The 19,775-nt window shown below is 42.4% G+C and overlaps 1 protein-coding gene across 4 annotated transcripts in view; it reads right to left on the bottom strand.

The window, feature by feature from the left end:
- The window catches only part of PATJ (PATJ crumbs cell polarity complex component), a 140,001-nt gene that overhangs the window by 94,464 nt on the left and 25,762 nt on the right, over positions 1 to 19,775 (bottom strand). For all 4 annotated transcript variants that reach the window (XM_032117749.1, XM_032117751.1, XM_032117750.1 and 1 more), the window contains 4 exons: positions 17,524 to 17,580; positions 16,015 to 16,149; positions 12,318 to 12,482; positions 11,411 to 11,539 (listed from right to left, as the gene is read on the bottom strand). In XM_032117749.1, coding sequence (XP_031973640.1) covers positions 11,411 to 11,539; positions 12,318 to 12,482; positions 16,015 to 16,149; positions 17,524 to 17,580 — 486 coding nt within the window. The remainder of the gene's footprint in view (positions 1 to 11,410; positions 11,540 to 12,317; positions 12,483 to 16,014; positions 16,150 to 17,523; positions 17,581 to 19,775) is intronic.

The following is a 19,775-nucleotide window of genomic DNA, read 5'->3' as shown; positions in this document are numbered from 1 at the left end:
ACTAAAGAGCACCAGTGTGACTGTACACCTACCCTGAGGCTCTAGACTCATTTTACTTGGCTCATGTTAAGCCAGATAATAGTGATTTTTAGTCACCAGCAGGCAGGACCAGATTTCAGCCTCTGCTTTAAAGTGAGGGCTCATTTACTGGGATGGACTTTGCAAGCTGGGGAGAAACTCCTTCCTCAAACCCAGAAGTGATACAATTTCAATATTTCAAGAAATTATCACATGGCTTTGTATCAGAGCACAAGGAGAGTGCAATGGGCAATCCCATGCAAACTGGCCATCTTAAAATGAGAATGAATCATACAAACATTAAGACTGGAAAAAACCTCCAAGACGGTCATGAACAAGCCTTGGCACAATTAAGAGGAGCTTTCACCTTTCCTGAAGGATTCCTTTACACCAATGAATCATTTATGAACAATGGGGAAAGGAACTGGACTGCAAAGTAGGGCCATGAGGAGACAAACCCCCTTAACTCACGAGCACTGACACAAGCTCTTTTTTAAGACAGGAACTACATGTGAGAACTTTTGCCACTTGTGTAAACGCTGAGAGCTGCCCCCTGCCATGCAGCAGCAGCAGCCCAGGACAGTGGCCTCCAGGTAACCCTTTGAGGAACTCGTGTGTTGTAGCTGGTGTCCTTCCCTTTGTGCCCAAGTCAGCCACAGAGTCTATGAACTTGTTTAAAATAGCCACAATTTATTCATTCTTAGCACACCGTATATTTAACTATGTTGAACCATAGGTTTTCCCTTCTACCCCCGCCCCTCATCAAAATCCGCAAATGTTTCCTGGAGTCCAGGTGTCAAATTTTTCTCCTTATTTTCAGAGCCTCATTTGTTCTGGATTCATTTAGCAGTGGAGAGTCAGGCAGGGGCCACTGCAGTTGCTGCCTCTGGGATCTCTGGGTTAGGAGCAGTATGAAATCTCTTAAAAACCTGAGCTCTGCTAAAATGTTAAGAGCCCCAGGAGCAGGGAGTTAAGAGAGTCCTACGTGCAACGCTGGAGCTGCAACTTTATTGTGGCTTCGATTGCCACGGGCACCAAACATCCACACTCACAGGGCCTTAGGAAGCAAATCTGGAGGCAGAACCAGTGCAGCTGACCTCTGTCCATCCTGCTGGGAAATTAAAGTGATAAACCAGGCTGCCTGTTCCCTTGTCCCTCCCGAAAGGTGGGGTGTGCAGCAGCCAAGAGAGGGCACTCCAGGCCAGCCCAGCTCCCACCACCGCAGGCATTCCCTGCTCTGACAACCCACCCCATCCACCCAGCCAGCCCCAGCAGACCCTCCCTGCGCCGAGGATGAGGAGCACTGAAACTACGACTCTATTGGATGGGAGCAGCTCTCACGTTTGCCGGGGTTTTGTTTGTGTTTTGCTTTTTTAAAGGCTCATATGAAAATGTAAGACAAAGCTGCGGGTGACTGACATTCCCTGTGCAAAGTCACTCTCACTTAGTTACAGGCTATATTAGTTTTGGCATCACTTGAGATCTAAATCCAGCTAGCCTGACTTCCTAGAATATTTCAGCTTTCTTCAAGCAACAAACTGCCTGCTGCCACAAAAACACACATCCAAAATAGCATGGCAAAGGATCCCAAAAGAAACAGTTTGAAACTTTTTTCCCCCTGTACCATTTTTTGATTTATCTGAACATTTTTACAAGTGCCAATTTGTATACTGCAGGTTTCTGTGAGGGAGCCAAAACAAACGCGTTGGAGCTCAGAGGTCAGAGCAGCCCAGCTTCATTACATTTTGCATGGGACCACTTCCAGGTCTAACACACATATCCATATTTAAAACTCTTCAGTGATTCAGATACTGGAAGACTCTGAGGCTGGAAGACTCTTAGACACAACACTTTTGATGCTGTAAAAGGAAAAGACACCCACCAACAACGAAAAGAACCAGAGGCATTTTATGTTTGTCTCACTATTATGTAGAACAAAGGTAGAAGTGCACGAGTAATGTACCTATATGCTCGGTGCTGTGCAATTACTCAAAATACTCATTCGTGCTCTCATTTTGTGAAGTGCCTGTCATTCCCTTTGCAGAGCCACCCTCCACAGTGACACCAACAATGCCAATAGGATGCAAGAATCAGGACTGACAAGCACCCTGCAGCCTTTTCAAAGCACAAAGTGCCTCCCAACAACAGACAGGGAAGAGAGGGAGAGCCAGCTGTGAGTGAGGTTTGATTCCCTCCTTAAGGTGGCCTCACTTTAGGGTTAAGACTCAAGGTCCAAATCTTCTGTTCACTCACTCCAACATGTTTACAGCAGTTGGCTGTAGGAACTGCAGGAACTTCCAAAGAGCCTGGAAAAACACCCCTGAGAAAGTGCTCAACTGGTTTTCGTTAGATCCACTGCATCGGAGTGAAATCCGAAGCATTTCAGACCTGTTTCTGCCTCTTCCACTCTGGTTGCAGTCAGCAGGACTGCACAGGAAGGAGCTTACACAACGCGCAGCCTCTGGCTGTACCAAAGAAATAAACTGCAGGCTGATGTGCTGAAGCAACACAAACTTAAATACAGAGCAGTATTCAAGAAGGAACGGTGAACTTTGCTGTGATGTAAGGCAAAGCACTGGAAATAAAACATTACTATTTATTGATCTGCAGTGAGGGAATAAAGCAATGAATTTCAGAAGCTCTGGTGTGCAGCCAGCATTAATCAAAACTGTTGTGGGAAATGTCAGCAAAGAAACAGGAATTCGCAGGGAAGGGAAAAAAAACCAGAAACAAACCACACAGAGCCCCACCCAAAGGAGGAGAGGGAACAGCAAAATAAGAGGAGGAGGTGGCACAATGGGTTTCCCACACCAGGCTTTCATCATCTGGGATCTGAAATCGTATCAACCTTCCCCAGCAAGAACGAACACGGTGGCCGGCAGTGACTCAGAGCCGCGTGGGTCTGACAGGGCAGGAGAGCACAGCAAAGTCCCCACCCCTCTGCTGTGGACCAGGGACCCCAGGGAAAAGACCTCACACACTACTGCTCTTCCCAAACAAAAAAATCAAAGATAGGCACCGGCTCTGGGCGTTTTCAGTGTCACTGTGCAGTGGACTCAGGTGCCTGTCGCTATCTTTTAATTTATCAAACTTCTCAATCCATCTAAGGTTTTATCCGCCTTTCATATTTGCTCTCGACAGAGCTAAAGTCACAGGGATTACATTCATTAGACTCTCTTAGTATCTTAGACTTTCAGACTTTGCAGCTCCAGAAAATACACACTGAGTGCTGACTACAGGGAAAAGCCACAAAGATAAGAAAAAAAAAAAAAAGCCCTGAACTCCTAAGGAAGTGGAGGAAAGCCACTGTGTGATGAGATAAAGAAGAGATAGAGATGTGTGGGAAAGAAGAAAAAAAATACCAACAAGCCAAGGAAAAAAGTATAAATGGTATCACCTACACAGCCTGCACTCAGTGGGCCTTAACACAGGTTGTGGGTTTGATCAGCTTTCAGATTCAAAGAATTCCTGAACTAAAGATCCAACCAGAGAGCCCAGCAGCACTTCCACCAGTGAGGTGAGCTGGCCTCAGCACTGGTCAAAGCCTGTGGAAGCGCAGGATGTGTTTTCACACAAACCAGAGCTCTCCTCTGCATGGAAACCTTGCTTCACGAACAGCAAACACATGAATTATGGAAGACTTGCTGCAGAAGAAGCTGCAAAATAAAAGTGGGCACACAGGACAGGTTGGGTTTTACGCAGCAAGGATCCGCACACAGTGACTTGGCCCAAAGGCTCACAGAATCCCCAGCCTGGGTTGGGTTGAAAGGGAACTTAAGGATCATCTCATTGCACCCCCTGCCACGGGCAGGGACACCTTCCACTGTCCCAGGTTGCTCAGAGCTCCATCCAGTCTAGCCTTGAACACTTCCAGGGATGCGGAACAGGGTGGACGGGGAGCAGACAGAAGGGTTGGCAGAAAGGTTGCAGAGAATTTTAGGGTTACAGCGAATCACACTGCAAACAGACAGAAAATTCCTAGTGGGACAATACTCCTTGGATTTGGGGAGCAGCATCTTCCAGCAGGGTGAGGTACTAAGAAAACAGAACACCTGAAAACTTCCCTGAGTTTTCAGGATACTTCATGTTTATCCATCAGCACCAACATACACCTCAAATCTCATCATTTCAGAACAGATTTGGAGCTGTCTGGGCTGAGCTCTTCCACACCCACTGCTCCATCATCTCCACATGCCCACTGCCAGGCCAGCACAGCTTCCTCGAGCCTCATCTACATTATCTCAGCCTTGCTGAGATTTACCAAGTGGTTAACAGAAAATCCAGCTACAGTTTTGTCCCTTTAAACTCTCGCCTTCTCTCGCAGGCAGAAGACATCTGTGGAATAATAATGAATTTCTTTGGTTTGGGGTTTTTGTTTTTATTAAAAGCTATTCTTTCTAGCAGGAAATGAAAAAGAACAACCAGATTGGAGAATTTAGGGGAAGAAGGGAAAACATTTCTAAAGGTTAATAGTAATAATACTGCTCAGCATTTATTTCAAGGATATGCAACAAAGCAAAGAAAAACAGATGTTCTCAGTAATGCTCTAGTTTCTCTGCAAACTCAGGTATTGTCCAGAGCTGCTGCAGCTCACAGGGCCAGGAGGGATGCTCCTAGAATTTGCTCTACAAGACAGCAAAAGGAGGGATAAGGAAAATCTCAGTCCTTTCCTGAATGTGGGACAACCTGGGGATCAGCACGTGAAATGCAGGTCCTGCTCGACCAAAATCTGCTGCCCCGGTTTTGGCTGGGGTAACCCAAGGCTGAGATAAGAACAGTTTAATACCTGAATAAAGTAAAAGGCAATAAAAATGCTAATACTAATAAATATAATGAAAAAGGACATAACAAAAAGAGAGAGAGGAATAAAACCTGAAAACAACCAAGTGATGCACAATCCTGATGCCCAGCCTGTTCCTGAGCAGTGATTCACCCCTCCTGGCCAACTCCCCCCCATTTACATACTGAGCATGATATCCTACAGTATGGAATATCCCTCTGTTCAGATCAACTCTCCTGGCTTCTGGTGCACCTCCTCACTGGCAGAGCATGGGAAACTGAGAAGTCCTTGACTCAGAGTAATCGCTACTTAGCAACAACTAAAACATCACTGTGTTATCAACATTGTTCTCATGCTAAACCCAAAACACAGCAGTGCACCAGCTACTAAGAGGGAAATTAACTCTATCCCAGCCAAAACCACAAAGCCTGCTTAGTGGATGAGGGAAAGACTGTGGATGTGTCTACCTGGACTTCTGTGAAGCTTTTAACGCTGTTTCCCACAGCATTCTCCTGGAAAAACTGGCTGTGCATGGCTTGGATGACCAAAAATCTGGCTTTTGTCAGCACTGGTGTGGCAACAGGACCAGGGCAGTGCCTGTCCCCTGTGCTGGGCACTGCTGAGGCACCTGGAATCCTGAGGTCACGACAAGAAGGACATGGAGGGGCTGGAGCATGTCCAGGGAAGGGAACGGAGCTGGGGAAGGGGCTGGAGCCCCAGGAGCGGCTGAGGGAGCTGGGAAAGGGGCTGAACCTGGAGCAAAGGAGGCTCCGGGGGGACCTTGTGGCTCTGCACAAGTCCCTGACAGGAGGGGGCAGCCGGGGGGGTCGGGCTCTGCTGGCAGGGAACACGGACAGGAGGAGAGGGAACGGCCTCAGGCTGGGCCAGGGGAGGCTCAGGGTGGGTATGAAGAAAAATTTCTTCATGGAAAGGCCTGTCCAGCCCTGGCACAGCTGCAGGGGTGGAATCCCCATCCTTGGAGGGATTTAAAAGCCGTGTGGATGTGGCACTTGGGGACATGGGGCAGTGGTGGCCTTGGCAGTGCTGAGGGGAACAATTGGCCTCAAAGGTCTCAGAGGACTTTCCCAATCTAAAGAATTCTGTGATTCTATGAGATTCCTCCCTAACTTCTCATTTAGGGTCAAACTGATGACCCCCTCCAGCCCAGTGTCAGGGAATACCCAACCCCTAATGTGACTTCCTGCCTCCAGGTTCTCCAGATCTGTCCCTCATCAAGCTGTTCCTGTGGGTCTGTCTGTATCTTCCTGTGAGATACAAAATCTCTTTGATTTCTTATTAAAGTGGTCTCTGCTCTCCTAACACATTACTACTGCAGCACTGAGGTTTTGGAATCCACTAATCACAAACACCTCAGAAACTTCTCCAGGAATGTGCTCAATTGCATTCACCAGCTCTTAGGTCCTGAAAAGTAGTTTTTAAGCTGAACTCCAAGAGAATTTTTCAAAAAGCTACACTGGATTCAATTCATGACACACTATTAAGAATTATTTTACACATGAAGCAGCTTAATATGATTTAAAGGATGTAGAACTTTCCCATAGGGGGAGAGAAGCAAATCCTCCGTGAGATGAGTACCAACACAGTTGGTACTGAGGCTTACAGAACTTTGATGTTAATGAATGTGGATGGGTTGTAGAGATGGGAGAAAAGCTGCCTTTATCAGTTTTCCCAGTACCAAGCTGATAGCCATTGTAAAACTGCTTTTTAATACAGCTGTGTAGCTTTTGCCAGTAAGCCACAGGTTTCCATCACATGATCAGGTGAAAATGTGCTTAACAAAGACGTGAATATGCTTCTTTGTTCATAACAAACTTATCACAAGAACAGACAAAAGCTCAAATTATCACAAGAGGGCAAACGTTTAGCCAGCAACTTGTCAAAGCATTCCAGCCTGCATCTCACTGCCCAACAGACCAAGAAAGTAAAAAAAAAAAAAAAAAAAATCATCTACTTGAATACCACCTTCTACAAATAAGAAGTCAGTTTGCATTTTTGTAACGCTGCATCTGGAGCCTGTTTGGGGCATAAAGAAAAGAGGAAAGATATTTGGAGACACTTAAATTGCTCCACTTCCTGCCGTGAATGACTATGCAGTGATTTTGTTAGAAAAGAGAAAACAATTGTTTCCCATGTTCCCTGGGAGAAGGACAAAACATAACCTGCTGAATGTGCAGCAAATGAGACGTCAGTTCAACAGCACGAAAAACTGCTACTACTAATAAAGGGAAGCCAGGAATAAGGCAGCTGTGGGATCCCTGTTGCTAAACCACAGGAAAATCCCCGCAGCACTGACCCAGGCAGCTCAAGGCAGGCACAATTCACGCTGCTTCTCCAGCTCAGGGTAACTTGAAGCTCCTGGAGTGCTGAAATGCTTCTTTCTGCTTCCATGGATCACTTGGAGCAGGTGAGTCCATGAGCTCCTACAGCCTGACAGCTCTCCAGGGCAGCTGGACTGTGCAGAAGCAACCAGGCACTGGGGACTTCTCTCAGCGCAGACAGGGAGGAACAGCATCTCACAGTCCTTCCCAAGAGTTATGTAAAATGTCAAACCTCCCCGTTCCACCCCTCACCCTCTCCAGTTTCATGCACTTTGAAACAGCTGCTTTAAAAAGACTCTGACTTCAAAGCACAGTAAATTAAGCTCCACATAAAGTCCATTCAGCTTTTTGTTTAATTTGATAAAAGCTCATCAGACCATTCAAGTTACCTTCTGGTCAATACTGCCTCAAGAAATCTGCAATTCAGCTACCTGCGGTTTTTCCAGTATTTCTGTAAAACATTACTGACAGAGTCTGTTCAGGGCTCAAAGGACCTTCTATCCTACTGGGATCTCTTCTTTTTCTCTAGAAGTCTTGTGGGATTTTTCTTTCCTCTTGCTCTAATGCCCTGGGATCACGGGTGTTTTTAGACAGCATTTCTCTATTTTAACCTGATAAAAGTATCTTTTAATTTCTGTCTAAGAAAAAGGGATTGGTCTCAAAAACCATGGCTTAGCTCTTGACTTGCTGGCCAGGAGGCTGAATAGGGCTTGGAGCAACCTGGTCTAGTGGAAGGTGCAGGGTTTGGAACTGGATGAGAGTTAAGATCCCTTCTAACCCAAACCGTTCTGAGATTCTGTGATTAGTTCCAGGCTAGACAAATGTACTGTTAAGGTGGATACTTTCAGGTCTGCTGATAAAGAACATGAAATACACTGACTGTAGCCCCTTCCATCCCAGGTGATCCCAAATCGCTCCACAAGCAGCGTCCCGGGTCCCTCCCTCAGCATCAGAACACACTTGGCACTACCTGTGCCAGCAGCACTACATAAAGGTTAGTGAAGAGGTGAAAGGCAGAGCAACTTCTCCAAGTGAAACTAGAAGGAAATTAAGGGAAGCAGAGGGTATTACTTCATGGAGGAGTTGGCCACAAGACTGAGCAGCACACCTTTTTAATGGCCAAGAGACCTCTGCAGCCTTCCCATCTAAGCACCATCAAGAAAAAACAATTCCTGGCTCTAGGAGCTCTGACCAGGTTCCAAAGCAGTGGTGACAATAGAAAAAACCACAGATTTCATTTTAAGACATCTTCAGTGTTTCTTACTTAAATAAAAGAAAAAAAAGAATCCACTGAAATCCATCATTTCAAGAATCCACAGGCTCAGCTTCCCATCCACCTCCCCTCTCGCCAAGTACTGACCTTGCTGCCAGCAGAGCAGATTTCCTACTACAAAATTACAAATTATAACATTCAAAGGGGGGAAAAAGGGTTTTTTTTTAATACATAAAGACCACAGGAAAATGAAGAATATCTGTGACTATCCTGTCACAGTAAAAGGAGTAACTTCACCCCAAAGTTTTAAGAACATTTGCACAAACCTTATTAAAAAAAAGAAGGTGGCTCTGTTTTAAGCTTTTAAATCCCTAAAGACAATCAAAAGAAAACACAGGACAAAGTAGAAATACTATTGATTATGCATAATTGGTATAATTAATTTGTAATTAGTTCATTAAAATATATAGGCATTGGAATTATGCTTGTACATTTCTGGGAATATCCTGCAAGTCACTTGGGATACGCTTATCATTTATTTGATAGATGAAACATTATTAGAAAGACAGCCCATTAAAAATTAATATGCCAGAGTAATAATTTTCTCGATCTCAGCATTCAGTTTTCCACGTACTCAGACTCCTATTCTGCCTCACAAAGAGTTTTTATTAATTCTGTTTTCCAGAGCATGACTTGGGAAGCACAGAATTTAGGACAACTGAGGCACAGCATCCTTTATGCTGAGAATGCAGCCAGTTTTGAGAAACAAAATGGCAAATTTTATAAATTATATACAACAGGAGCTTTCAGCACCACATCTAATTCTACAATCAAAATTAAGATGGAAAGGTAAAAAGTCTTGTGCTTGAAAACAAGTACCAAAGAGGAATGGAAAGCAGCAGGAAGAAACTTCCAGAGCACTGGGAGCAGCCTGGTCTCTAATTGCTGAGCATTCTTGTGCTTCTGCAGCGTGTCTGGCATCTCTCACTGTCAGAAATGTAGGAGCAGGGCTCCTTAAACACTGCAGGCAACAGCCACCAGTCCCTCTCTAGGGCTGGGATCCACTATTTCCAAGGTGTTGTCACACCTTGATGTGGGGCAAAGTGAGGTGGAATTGTAGAGCCACTTTTTAACGCCGGTGCCACTTCCCTGTTCCCACTGAGCTTCCAGAAGCCCTCCCAGTATTGCTGAAGCGTCATTTCAACCAACAGCTACAGAAGTAATTAGATCTTCAAAACCCAGGGTAGTGACATCACCTCCTCCAAGCTGGGTATGTAACACCAAACTTTCCTTAAATTTCTGCAATGGACAGAGAGTCAGTCCTTGTGTGTTAATTACCAGCATCACAAACAGGCTGCCTGCTCAAAATCTCCCCTTCAAAAGCATTTTCCTCCCCACCCTACCTCCATCAACACTATGGGAGCCTAGAAAGGCTGGTCACTCACAGATTATGAAGATGGGAAGACCCATCTTCATTGAAAAACACCTAAAAAAGAATTAAAAATCCAATTCCTTAAAAGAAGCAAAATCAGCAATGGATACACAGCACAAGCAACATCATTTTCCATTATAAGGCTTGGATTTTCTCTGGTTAAAAAAAAAAAAAGAGTATGTGCCTAAAAAAACACCTTTCATGTTTTAAAGAAGGCTCTCCAGGTCCTTTAAGGCACAATTAAACACTGCTGTAATTCTGTGCTCCCCAGCAAGTCTGTGTTAAGAATTCCAAACACTCTCCCAGGAACCACACACGGGGGTTTTTTTTTGCCTTGCCTCCACTGTAGCATGGACAATTATTTATTTTCTTTGCCTTGCACTCAAGGATGTGATGGATGTATTTACATAAACACACACAACAGTCACAGATATCTCCCTATCAAAATTAATCTGCAGATGATGAAAAGTGTAAAAGATCTAAGAGGCAAATCCCAAACAAAAGAACATACTTTATACACTTTATACATAAATATCTTGAAATTATAAAGATCTGAGATTAAGTGGTTTACCACTCATTTAGAATTGATTAGAATGTATTTAAATTTAGCTGAAAGTACCACAACATTGCTCGTGTATTTGCATCTGCGAATAAGTAAATAAAAAGCCTGTTATTAAAGCCTTCATTAATTCTGATTATATGAGAACTTAAAAGCAAATCTGTGTATTACTGCTCTGTAAAGACTCCCAGCAACTCTAGAGTAGAGCTGGCACTGCAACACAACATGTGTCAGCTAAAATGACTACCAGGATCTATTTTCAGTAATCTTAAATCGCACTGGTAAAATATAGAATTAATGGGTTTGCATAATACTTCAAATATTTTCTTCCTTCTAATTCATTCCCAACTCCTGCCTTATTGTATCAAAAAGTGAATTTTGTATCACTTGACATTTATGTACAACAGTTGAACACATTTCATTAAACTACAATGTTTAGGCAGCACTCAGATGTGATCTGTATATTATTATAAAGAGTAATCCAGCTATTTGATTCCCTTATAAATATGAAGACTGGAGGTTTAAAAAAATATATCACGTTGACTAGAAACATGAAGAACATTTCATTCTGACTACAGATTTTGAGAGTTTCTACATATTTAATTGAAGCCAGTATTTTTGAAAGAAGGAATCGTTAATTTTAATAGGATTTCCCTCCAATTAAAGACTTGTCTGTTAATTTCTAAGGAGTTTAGCAATTAAGAATATAATCAACTCCAACTAATACCCAAGAATACTCACTTGCCACTCTCACAGCTGAAAAGTCATTCCAAGTTAAAACAAAATACAACAAAAAACCAACCTTCCCCAACATTTAGTCATTAAACTCAAGAGTTAAGGGGTGGAGTTTCATTAAAGGTTTTGCACTTTATCATGTTCAATAATCAGTGGTTTAGAACACTCCCTTCTTTATAGAGTTGGCCTCAAAATACATTGCTTTTCCCTACAGTTTCTAGGCCCAAGTGTCAAGTCCATTACCCAGTAACCACCATCACACACCACTTTAAGGCACCATGCATGACAAAGGATCAAAGGGATTTTTAGCATTTAGTTATACAGGAAAGTATACCTGATAGTCTAAAATGCTGAATCCTAAACCATTCTTGTCTTTCTCCAGCTCAATAACCTTCACATCAGGAGACCATAATGCCAATTCCCCTTCTTCCTCCTCGGGATTGAAGTCTTCCTCGGGTTTCACCTGGAAAATAAAAGCTCTGGTTCAAATACCATTCTCTCAGTTCTTTACAAACACTATTCCTTCAACATTTTGATTATTAATGGTGAATACATGCCCTAAAATGTGACCTTTCATGGAATTAAACCTTCACTGAGCATTATGAATAGAGTTTTCTCCAGCTTGCTGCCTTGAGTACTCCCCAGGGCCCAGGCCTACATGTTTTGAGCATCAGAGCCCAACCTGGCACACAAATACCCGTGTATTAGTCTAATTAATTATTAGAATATTACTAACCTGTTACATGCTGATGAACTTCAGCTGCCCCATTAGATGCATAAAGGAAAAATAAACAGCATAAAAGATTTAACCACAGACAGCTAATAGAAAGGCCAGACAATCAGAAAAGATGAGAAGCCAAGCTGTAAATACTTTTACAAATAGGAGCAACCACAAGTGTCAAGCTTTAGTTTGAGACTTTAAAGCTCCTGCAACGGAAAGAAACTTTTAAGTTTCATTTTTTTTTTTTCCCCAGTTCTATGAAAACCTACTCAGAACATGGAAGCAATCAGCTAATGGTGGCAAGGATGTGATTTAGTGTAATTCAGAGCTCTCACTCACCTATTAAGTGCAGGGATGACGAATGGGATGTACAGTCAGCAAAGCAGCTCACTGATTTACCTACCTTGTCTTCCCAGGACAATGAAGTTTCTCAAGACCAACCCGTGTAAACCCAGAAATACCTGCAGTTTTCCACAAAGTTACTGTCCTTTTGCACCAGTGGATGACAGGAGGACTCTACCTTTTGCTCTGGAGGGGAAGCTGCCACGGGGGGCTCGTCCACGAGGGACTCGGTGCCGTCATCGAAGAGCCGCCGGCAGCACACCAGGGTGAAAGGGGGTGGCACTTCCTTGAGGAAGGTGACGGCCTCACGCCGGGATTTTCCATACAGCTGCACTCCATTTACCTGTATGGAACAGGAACACACATCCACACAAAGAGAATTAAAGGATATCCACCGAATTCTTGAATTTAGTTTTTTTTTTTTTGGCGTATATTTTTCCCCGTCTGAGCGTGAAAGTCTGATTTTACCTGGGGATTCTGGCACAGCTTGCACGGTTTTATTAACATACACTTCTGAAGAATATGTAGGTTATTGTAAGACCTCACCTCCAAGATCTTGTGACTACTGACTGCTAAATCATGGCTCTTCAGCCTCCTCTAACTTCTTTTCTGCTCACCACTTTTCCAAGCCTAAACCTTTCCTAGAATTCTTATTTCTTTCTCACCTGTTTCTTTGTTGGGGAATTTTTTCCACATTAGGCTTACATGTTTGAACGTCAAAAGCTAAAACATTTGATTTTCTCACCGTATTTTAAGCAAACAGGGGTTCTGAGCTCCAATCAAAAACTTGAAATCAGAACTACCACAAGTAGTTTAAAAGTTGGGCTCAATGACCTTAGAGGTGTTTTCCAAACTTAATGATTCTGTGATTCTAACTTTGCCGGTTTAAAGTGCAACAAAGCGGCTGAAACAAAAATAGATCCTACAGAAAACAGGCAAGAGCATTTATACAGTAAGAAAGAAACCAATGACAGTCAGCAATTAACCAGAAAGCCAGACAAGGGTCAAAGCTTACCTTACCATAAAACCAAGATTGTGAGTGATAACAGAAGAACATTGTTAATGGATGTTCTAAACATTAGTGTTTGACTTTGAAACAGAAAAAAAAAGATAAAGGTAGGTAGGTAGGTAGGTAGGTAGATAGATAATGGTGCTTTAAAAATGGGATACTGCAGTTGCACTTTTTTGTGGCTGCCCCATCCCTGGAAGTGTCCAAGGCCAGGTTGGATGGGGCTTGGAGCAGCCTGGGATAGTGAAAGGTGTCCCTGCCCATGGCATGGGGTGGGACTGGATGGGCTTCAATGTCCCTTCAAACCCAAACCATTCTGCCACTCTGGGATTCTACTTCTGCAGGAAAAAACCCCCGTGATTCATCCTCTTTTACCTATTTTATAACCTTTATATCCTGGGGGTACTTCTATCTGCACCACAGGGCTGTCCCTAAATACGAGGAATGCAGGATGTCAGCAGGTGTCACAGGTCTGAGTATCACCTGTGTTAACCAGCACTGCAGCCCCAAAAGAGCAGGGGTTTAACCCAGTCAGTGCTGTGGACTCAATCCCAACACTTCGTGTGTTCCAGGGATTTCTTTCAGGCTGCCTCAAGCCTCTCTCATGACCAAATGTCCACACTGCTGGAGGGCAGCCACTGGTTTAGGAATCCAGCACCCCCCATCCAAGTCACTCCACAACAGGAACCGAGGCACAGCAAGTGGGGATAGCTAAAGATCACCTTCAATACTTCCCTCCATACCCAAACTGCAGAAGAAACCACATCTGATCCAAGAAAACAGAGCATGGAAACATTCACCAGACATGGACACACCTTTGCATGTGTGCACTTGAGGCAGAGCCTCTCCATACACCTCCCAGATCTTGCTGATTAGAGGGATTCAATCCTCAAGCTAGGCTCCACAGCAATCCCACTTTAGCCAACGTTTGCTTCCTGACCACTTCTATTTTTCCCCCCACTTCTTCCTTTCTTGCAGTGTAACCATAGTTTGTACTGCTGGGAAACACAGAGTTCCTCTCACACTCTACATCCCAGCCAAGCAGAAAAATTGAGAGTGGTGGAACTGGCCTCCACCACGGTAAGACAGACAGCTCTGGGCTTTTTCTGCAAGAATTATAGCAAGTGCTGAGCTATCAGCCTCATCCATTAGTTAATTATTTAAGCAGAAGGATCTACGCGTAAGGATTTTTTAATGCTTGGAGAGTGGCAGCGTGGTGGAAAGCTACCAGCACTTCTCAGCATCCCATGATGGATGGGGGAGAGCTACTGTTCACCCCCCAGCAGACCTGGGGACTCCCATTTCTCCTGCTGCAGCTGCCAGAAATCAGCCTCTGAGCAGGCGAGGTGCCCTACACCCACTCATTCAGCCCATCAGCCAGCCAGCCCTCAAATAGCAGGGAAATTGTACAACAAAAGGGCACAAAGAAGCAATTTACTCCTAAAAAGAACACAATGGAATTAGCTAAAATGAAGGGCAGGGGAGGGGTAACGTGCTTTCTGTCATAATTCAAACACATCATTAAAAATAATCAACATTCAACCTCACTGTAGACTGAAAAATAAAATCCTTGCTGCTCATATTTCAATCCCCAATGTATCAGGCCCAGGTAAGGCTGCTTGTTTGGGGAATGGGGCTGTCACTTTTTCCACTGCAAACCCCTATTTAAGGGGATTTATAACTTGGCTGCAAAAACATAGTTTGGGCTAAACTTGGCACATGCAGCTTTAGCCCCAGAGCACATTTTTATTTTGTTGGGGGCTTTTTTCCCCAACTACAGAATAGCAAAAAATTTATACTCACTAGGTCTGGACATACCTGTGAACTTAATTCTAAGAGTAATACATGAAACTGTTAAATATATACAATTAAAGTTTCCTAAGTTACTCTAGAGCACAGCATTATTGCTTTTTGTGTAAATTTTTTTTGTTTAGTGGCCAAGCAATTTAAACGACACTCCCAGCATTCCATTAATCCCTTCCTTCAGGAATCAAGATTTCCTGCATTAAGCAATAAGAAAATGTTTTAGGTCTTAGTGATATCAGTATGAATTTTTGATGTTAGGGAGTGAAGAAGTAAAAGCAAAATAGCTGTACACCTAACAAATCAATCTTTCAGAAGGCCTAATTCTGTTTCCATTAAATGTTCTTTGCATCCACTAAAAAAAAGGTTCAAATATCAAAATATTCCACAAGGAGCATGCATTCAATAAGAAATTAATGTCTTTTCACTTGCAGGCTGAGATACCAATGGATACATGTACACACACATACAAAATAGGAATTATTTTAATGTTATCAAATAATAATTTTTCCTGAGAAAATAGGTCTGGTGTGACTCTGATAACTCCCAATACCTCTTTATACACATTTAAACAAACTGATGTATTTGCTCATACACACAAATATCTTTCAACACTCAACAAAAAAGTTTTATTGTGTAACTGGAACCACTATTCCTAAGACTGTTGTAAATTTTTTAGGAGTGACAAATATTCAGAAAGATTATCCACCACAAAAGCTAAAGCCAGATTGTGCAGAAAGACTGAGCCACAGGACTACAAATAATTCAACACAAATATTATCTCTGCCTTTGTAACTCTTGATACTCATGTTAAAACATTTCAGAAAAAAAAAAACAAAAACCATGAAGTCACTGAGAGGTCACAAGAATCTGACATTTTGTCCATAAGCGTGAATGTGAATGTGAATTCCAAAGCACAACTCTGCTTCCTCAACTAACTCTGGAATACTACTATTGCACACACAGCAGCCACGCCAGAACTTAAGAGAAGCATTTTAAGAAGGCCAAACAAAAAGGAAACACATAATTTTTATTTTTGTGGGGGTTCTGTTTTATTTTTTACCTCCAGAAGTTCATCCTCCAGTTGCAGAAGACCAAGTGCTGCAGCTGGGCTATCTGGAGCAATGGATGATATATAATGATGTCCATCAAACGTGTCCAGCTCAACTCCTAATCTCAGAGTGTGGATGGGTAGTAACTGCCAAAAGATAAATATAAGTATATATTTAAGTATAAATCTTTACTTACCATGATAAAATCAGATTTAGGATTCACCAAATTGAACCAAACACACAGTAAGATGATTAAATGTTCACAGTGACCTCATCTGATGTCCATAACTTCTCTTCACAAACTGTTTGCACAAATAAAAATAACCAGTCTGCTCTTTGGGGGAAAAGGCAATCTGAACTGTATTCTTAAATAATTGATCTTATTGGGAAAAATGCAGAGAGAAGTACCAGCTAAAGTCCATCCCACCCAAAAGGTGAGTTGTCAACAAATCACAGAATGGTTTGTGTTGGAAGGGACCTTAAAGACCATACGGTTCCAACCCCTCTTCCATAGAGTTGGAGCAAAACAAAAATAAAAGAAATAAAAATAAATAAAAGAATAAAATAAATTCCATAATTGCTATAAAATCTCACCACAAGTTCTTACTCCTCTGGGAGCCACACTCCTCTGAGGTAGAAAAAATATCCATGAAGTGTTCTCTGTAAGTAGTTACTAAAACTGATACCCTTTTTCTGCAAGGGGAAATCACTGATTCTGTGTCAGCCTTTTCCCGCTGGGCCTCCTTAATTTGGAGTTTTTCCTTAGGGAGACTCCAACCCTCAGTGCCTTAAGTCTTAATATTAAGTCTAATATTAGGAAAACTCGAATAAAAGTGATACATTATCCAGACAAGGCAGCAGAAATCATGGCAACTTGGGAAGAAGAGATGATCAGCAGGAGCCGCCCCCTCAGTTTGGGAATTTTCTGGCTATTTTTCTGGATGCAAGTAAAAGGAGCAATCCATTGATCCACAGCACTCCTTCACAGCCATGTCTGATTATGACTTTATGGCCCTTCCCCAGTGAGATGTCCCCACAAATATATAAATTCATCACCTCTAAAACCTCTTTTCCACAATATTAACATATGTATCTTGAAAATCTCTTGGAAGTGAAATTAATGTAAGCTCTGACAATTTAAATTAATTATACCTCCCTTTCCTTGAGCCAGGATTACTGTGGCAAACTCCTCTGCAGTACAACGGCATAGTTCAGCAGTTTCAACCTCTGCCGTTCTGTGCAATTAAGTACCCCTAAATTTAGGGTTTATGTGCATGGTTTGAGGGAGTTTTTTTGTTGTTTGGGGGTTTGGTAATGAACTGTTAAAAGGTTCATTTGCCTGTGCTATGAAAAGGTACCGGATCAGTCCAGGAGATAAGCAGAATATTGGCAGCCTTTTTTTGGAAAATATAGAGCCACAAAACCACTAAATTCCTGAAACACATCTGGAATGGTGTCATGTCCTCCCAGGACTGCCCTGCCAACATACACCACGAAGGAAACCACCATGGAAGTCTTACCTTTGAGTACTTCTGGAGCTCTGAATCGTCTGTAAAGGGCATATCCACGTTCACAACCTAAAATTGGACATCAGAACATTTTTCAACAGCGGGACAATAAAGACTTTACCAGAACGATGAAATTCTGGCAAAAAAACTCAAGAGCAAAATAAACTGTACTTAAACAAAGTCACATTGATGTGAAATAATTTTAAACAAATGTTAGAAAAATCTTTCAGGCACAGAACATTTACAAGTAGGAATGTGGTGATTATGCACTATTAGCAGACTCCAATATTATCCTATTCCTGGAGCCCAAATGCCAATTTTAGTCAAGTTCAGTAATCCTGTGTAAGCACAAAATGCCATTATGTTTGACACAAATACCCACACGGACGTGCCAATCAGAATTTGAAAGTATGACAGCTTAAGTTTTTACCTCGGGCTATAGTGCAGCCATCTCACATCCAGACTAACCCACCAACTTCTGTTGCTAACATGGCTTGAAATACAGAACTTTAATTACCAAATGGGAATGGCAAGTGGGTTATTTCAAGCAGGAACAGGAAATCCTTTCAGTATCTTTTTTTAAGATTAATAAAATGACTGTGTTCACCACCAGTTTTCTTGTATTGTCCCTCCTTAACATAACAGATTTATCTGTAACCTTAGAAGGTTCTTCACTCCAATTTTAAATGTAATAAGACAAAATCATAGGATGGTTTGGGTTGGAAAAGACCTTAAAGATCATTTAGTTCCAATTTATGGCTGTCAAATCATGACAATGGCCCAGAGCTGGAATTTGGGACACTTGAAGTTGAATATTTGAAAGAAAGCTACACTTAGGTAGATCTGCAAAAAACAGGTAGCTTTTCTTTGAAAACTTCTAGTTTAATAAAGATTAGACTTTTCTTTTGGATTAATTTTAAGTAGGGCTTCCAGCATGTTGTTTTCCAGTACTCAGGGTGTTTTTCCTGCCAGATAGAACCCATTTCATGTCCATACATGTAACTAAATGGATTTATGACTGGTAGCTCCTCAGCCTGACTGATACCACATGGTCCTACGTTCCTGCCCAGGATCTCAGCTCCTTCCACTGGCACCACAAAGGACCAGCAGCACAGAAGCCACCAACCCTTCTCTTCAAACAGCTATTTCCTCTGAAGATAAATACTCCTGAGAGAATCCTGTAGGGACCTTCAGGATGAGTTCTGGGAGCCGAGTGAGGACAGTGTGACACAGGGACTGCGGTGTCACAGCCTGGACTCAAACAGAACATTGCTACTGAACACAGGAGAGAGGCACAGGCGACCAGAACCAAAAAATGACTTTCAAAATGGGATGCCACAAGAGTTCCCTTCTATTATTCAAAAGGCCCCATCATTAACATTTTCACTGCTGACATTTCACCGGCGGCGGCTGAAGAAGGATTGGGAACAGCCAGATTCACCAACTAAGCAGGTTTTTGTCCTCTGTGGGAAGTATGATAGTGCTCAGGGAGGTAATATCAGCCCCTTGAAATGTAAGGATGGGAATACCAAGCAACTGAAGTGAGCAGCCAAACAGATTTATTGCATCAGGTACATAATCTTAGACGAACTTCAGATCTTAAAGGAGTGCTAATGGAAAGAAGGGAAGCGAGTTTCTCAAGGCAATTCTTAAAGCTACTTTAAATCTTCCAGCGAGTGACTGGAGCGATGGCTACTCCAAGTAGTAAAAATAAGTGTCTCTAAATCAACTGGACAAGCATTGCAAAGACAAACAGGGCGTTTTCTTGGTGGTGGTGAGAATTTTTTAAGGCTTCGGAAAGAACACTGTCCGGAGTCTTTTATCTGTACTCACTGGCTCACCCAGCACTGAAAAGCACAAGTGAATTACAATTTCCATCAACTCCTCGTGACAATTCATCAAAACAATCTTTTGCTAGGCAATTATTTAATATGAAGTGAAGAAATATCTACTAGACACTGGCACCACAAAGTTACACTACTGAGAATTACTTCGTATTTTCTCAGCATGTTTTGAAAATCATTCTTTCATTCTTCAGATAGAATTGTAATATTCTTGTGAAAACAGAAGCTCTATCCTGAGCCTTTTCTTTATTCAGTGCCCAGTAAAACAAATAGATCATGAATGAAATAATAAAAATGCCATATATTTTAAGTGGCTGCTGTGATGCAGATTTAACAGGACAGTTGATTTCCTTAAATCACTGTTCCTGCCTTGTATTTGTATAACAATAGTATCTATATAAACAGAATAAAATAAAAGGG

Source organism: Corvus moneduloides, chromosome 9 (genome assembly GCF_009650955.1).
Source record: "Corvus moneduloides isolate bCorMon1 chromosome 9, bCorMon1.pri, whole genome shotgun sequence".
NCBI classification, from domain to species: Eukaryota; Metazoa; Chordata; class Aves; order Passeriformes; family Corvidae; genus Corvus; species Corvus moneduloides.
Note: the sequence above shows the minus strand (reverse complement) of the source record. Positions and strands in the feature narration are given on the sequence as shown.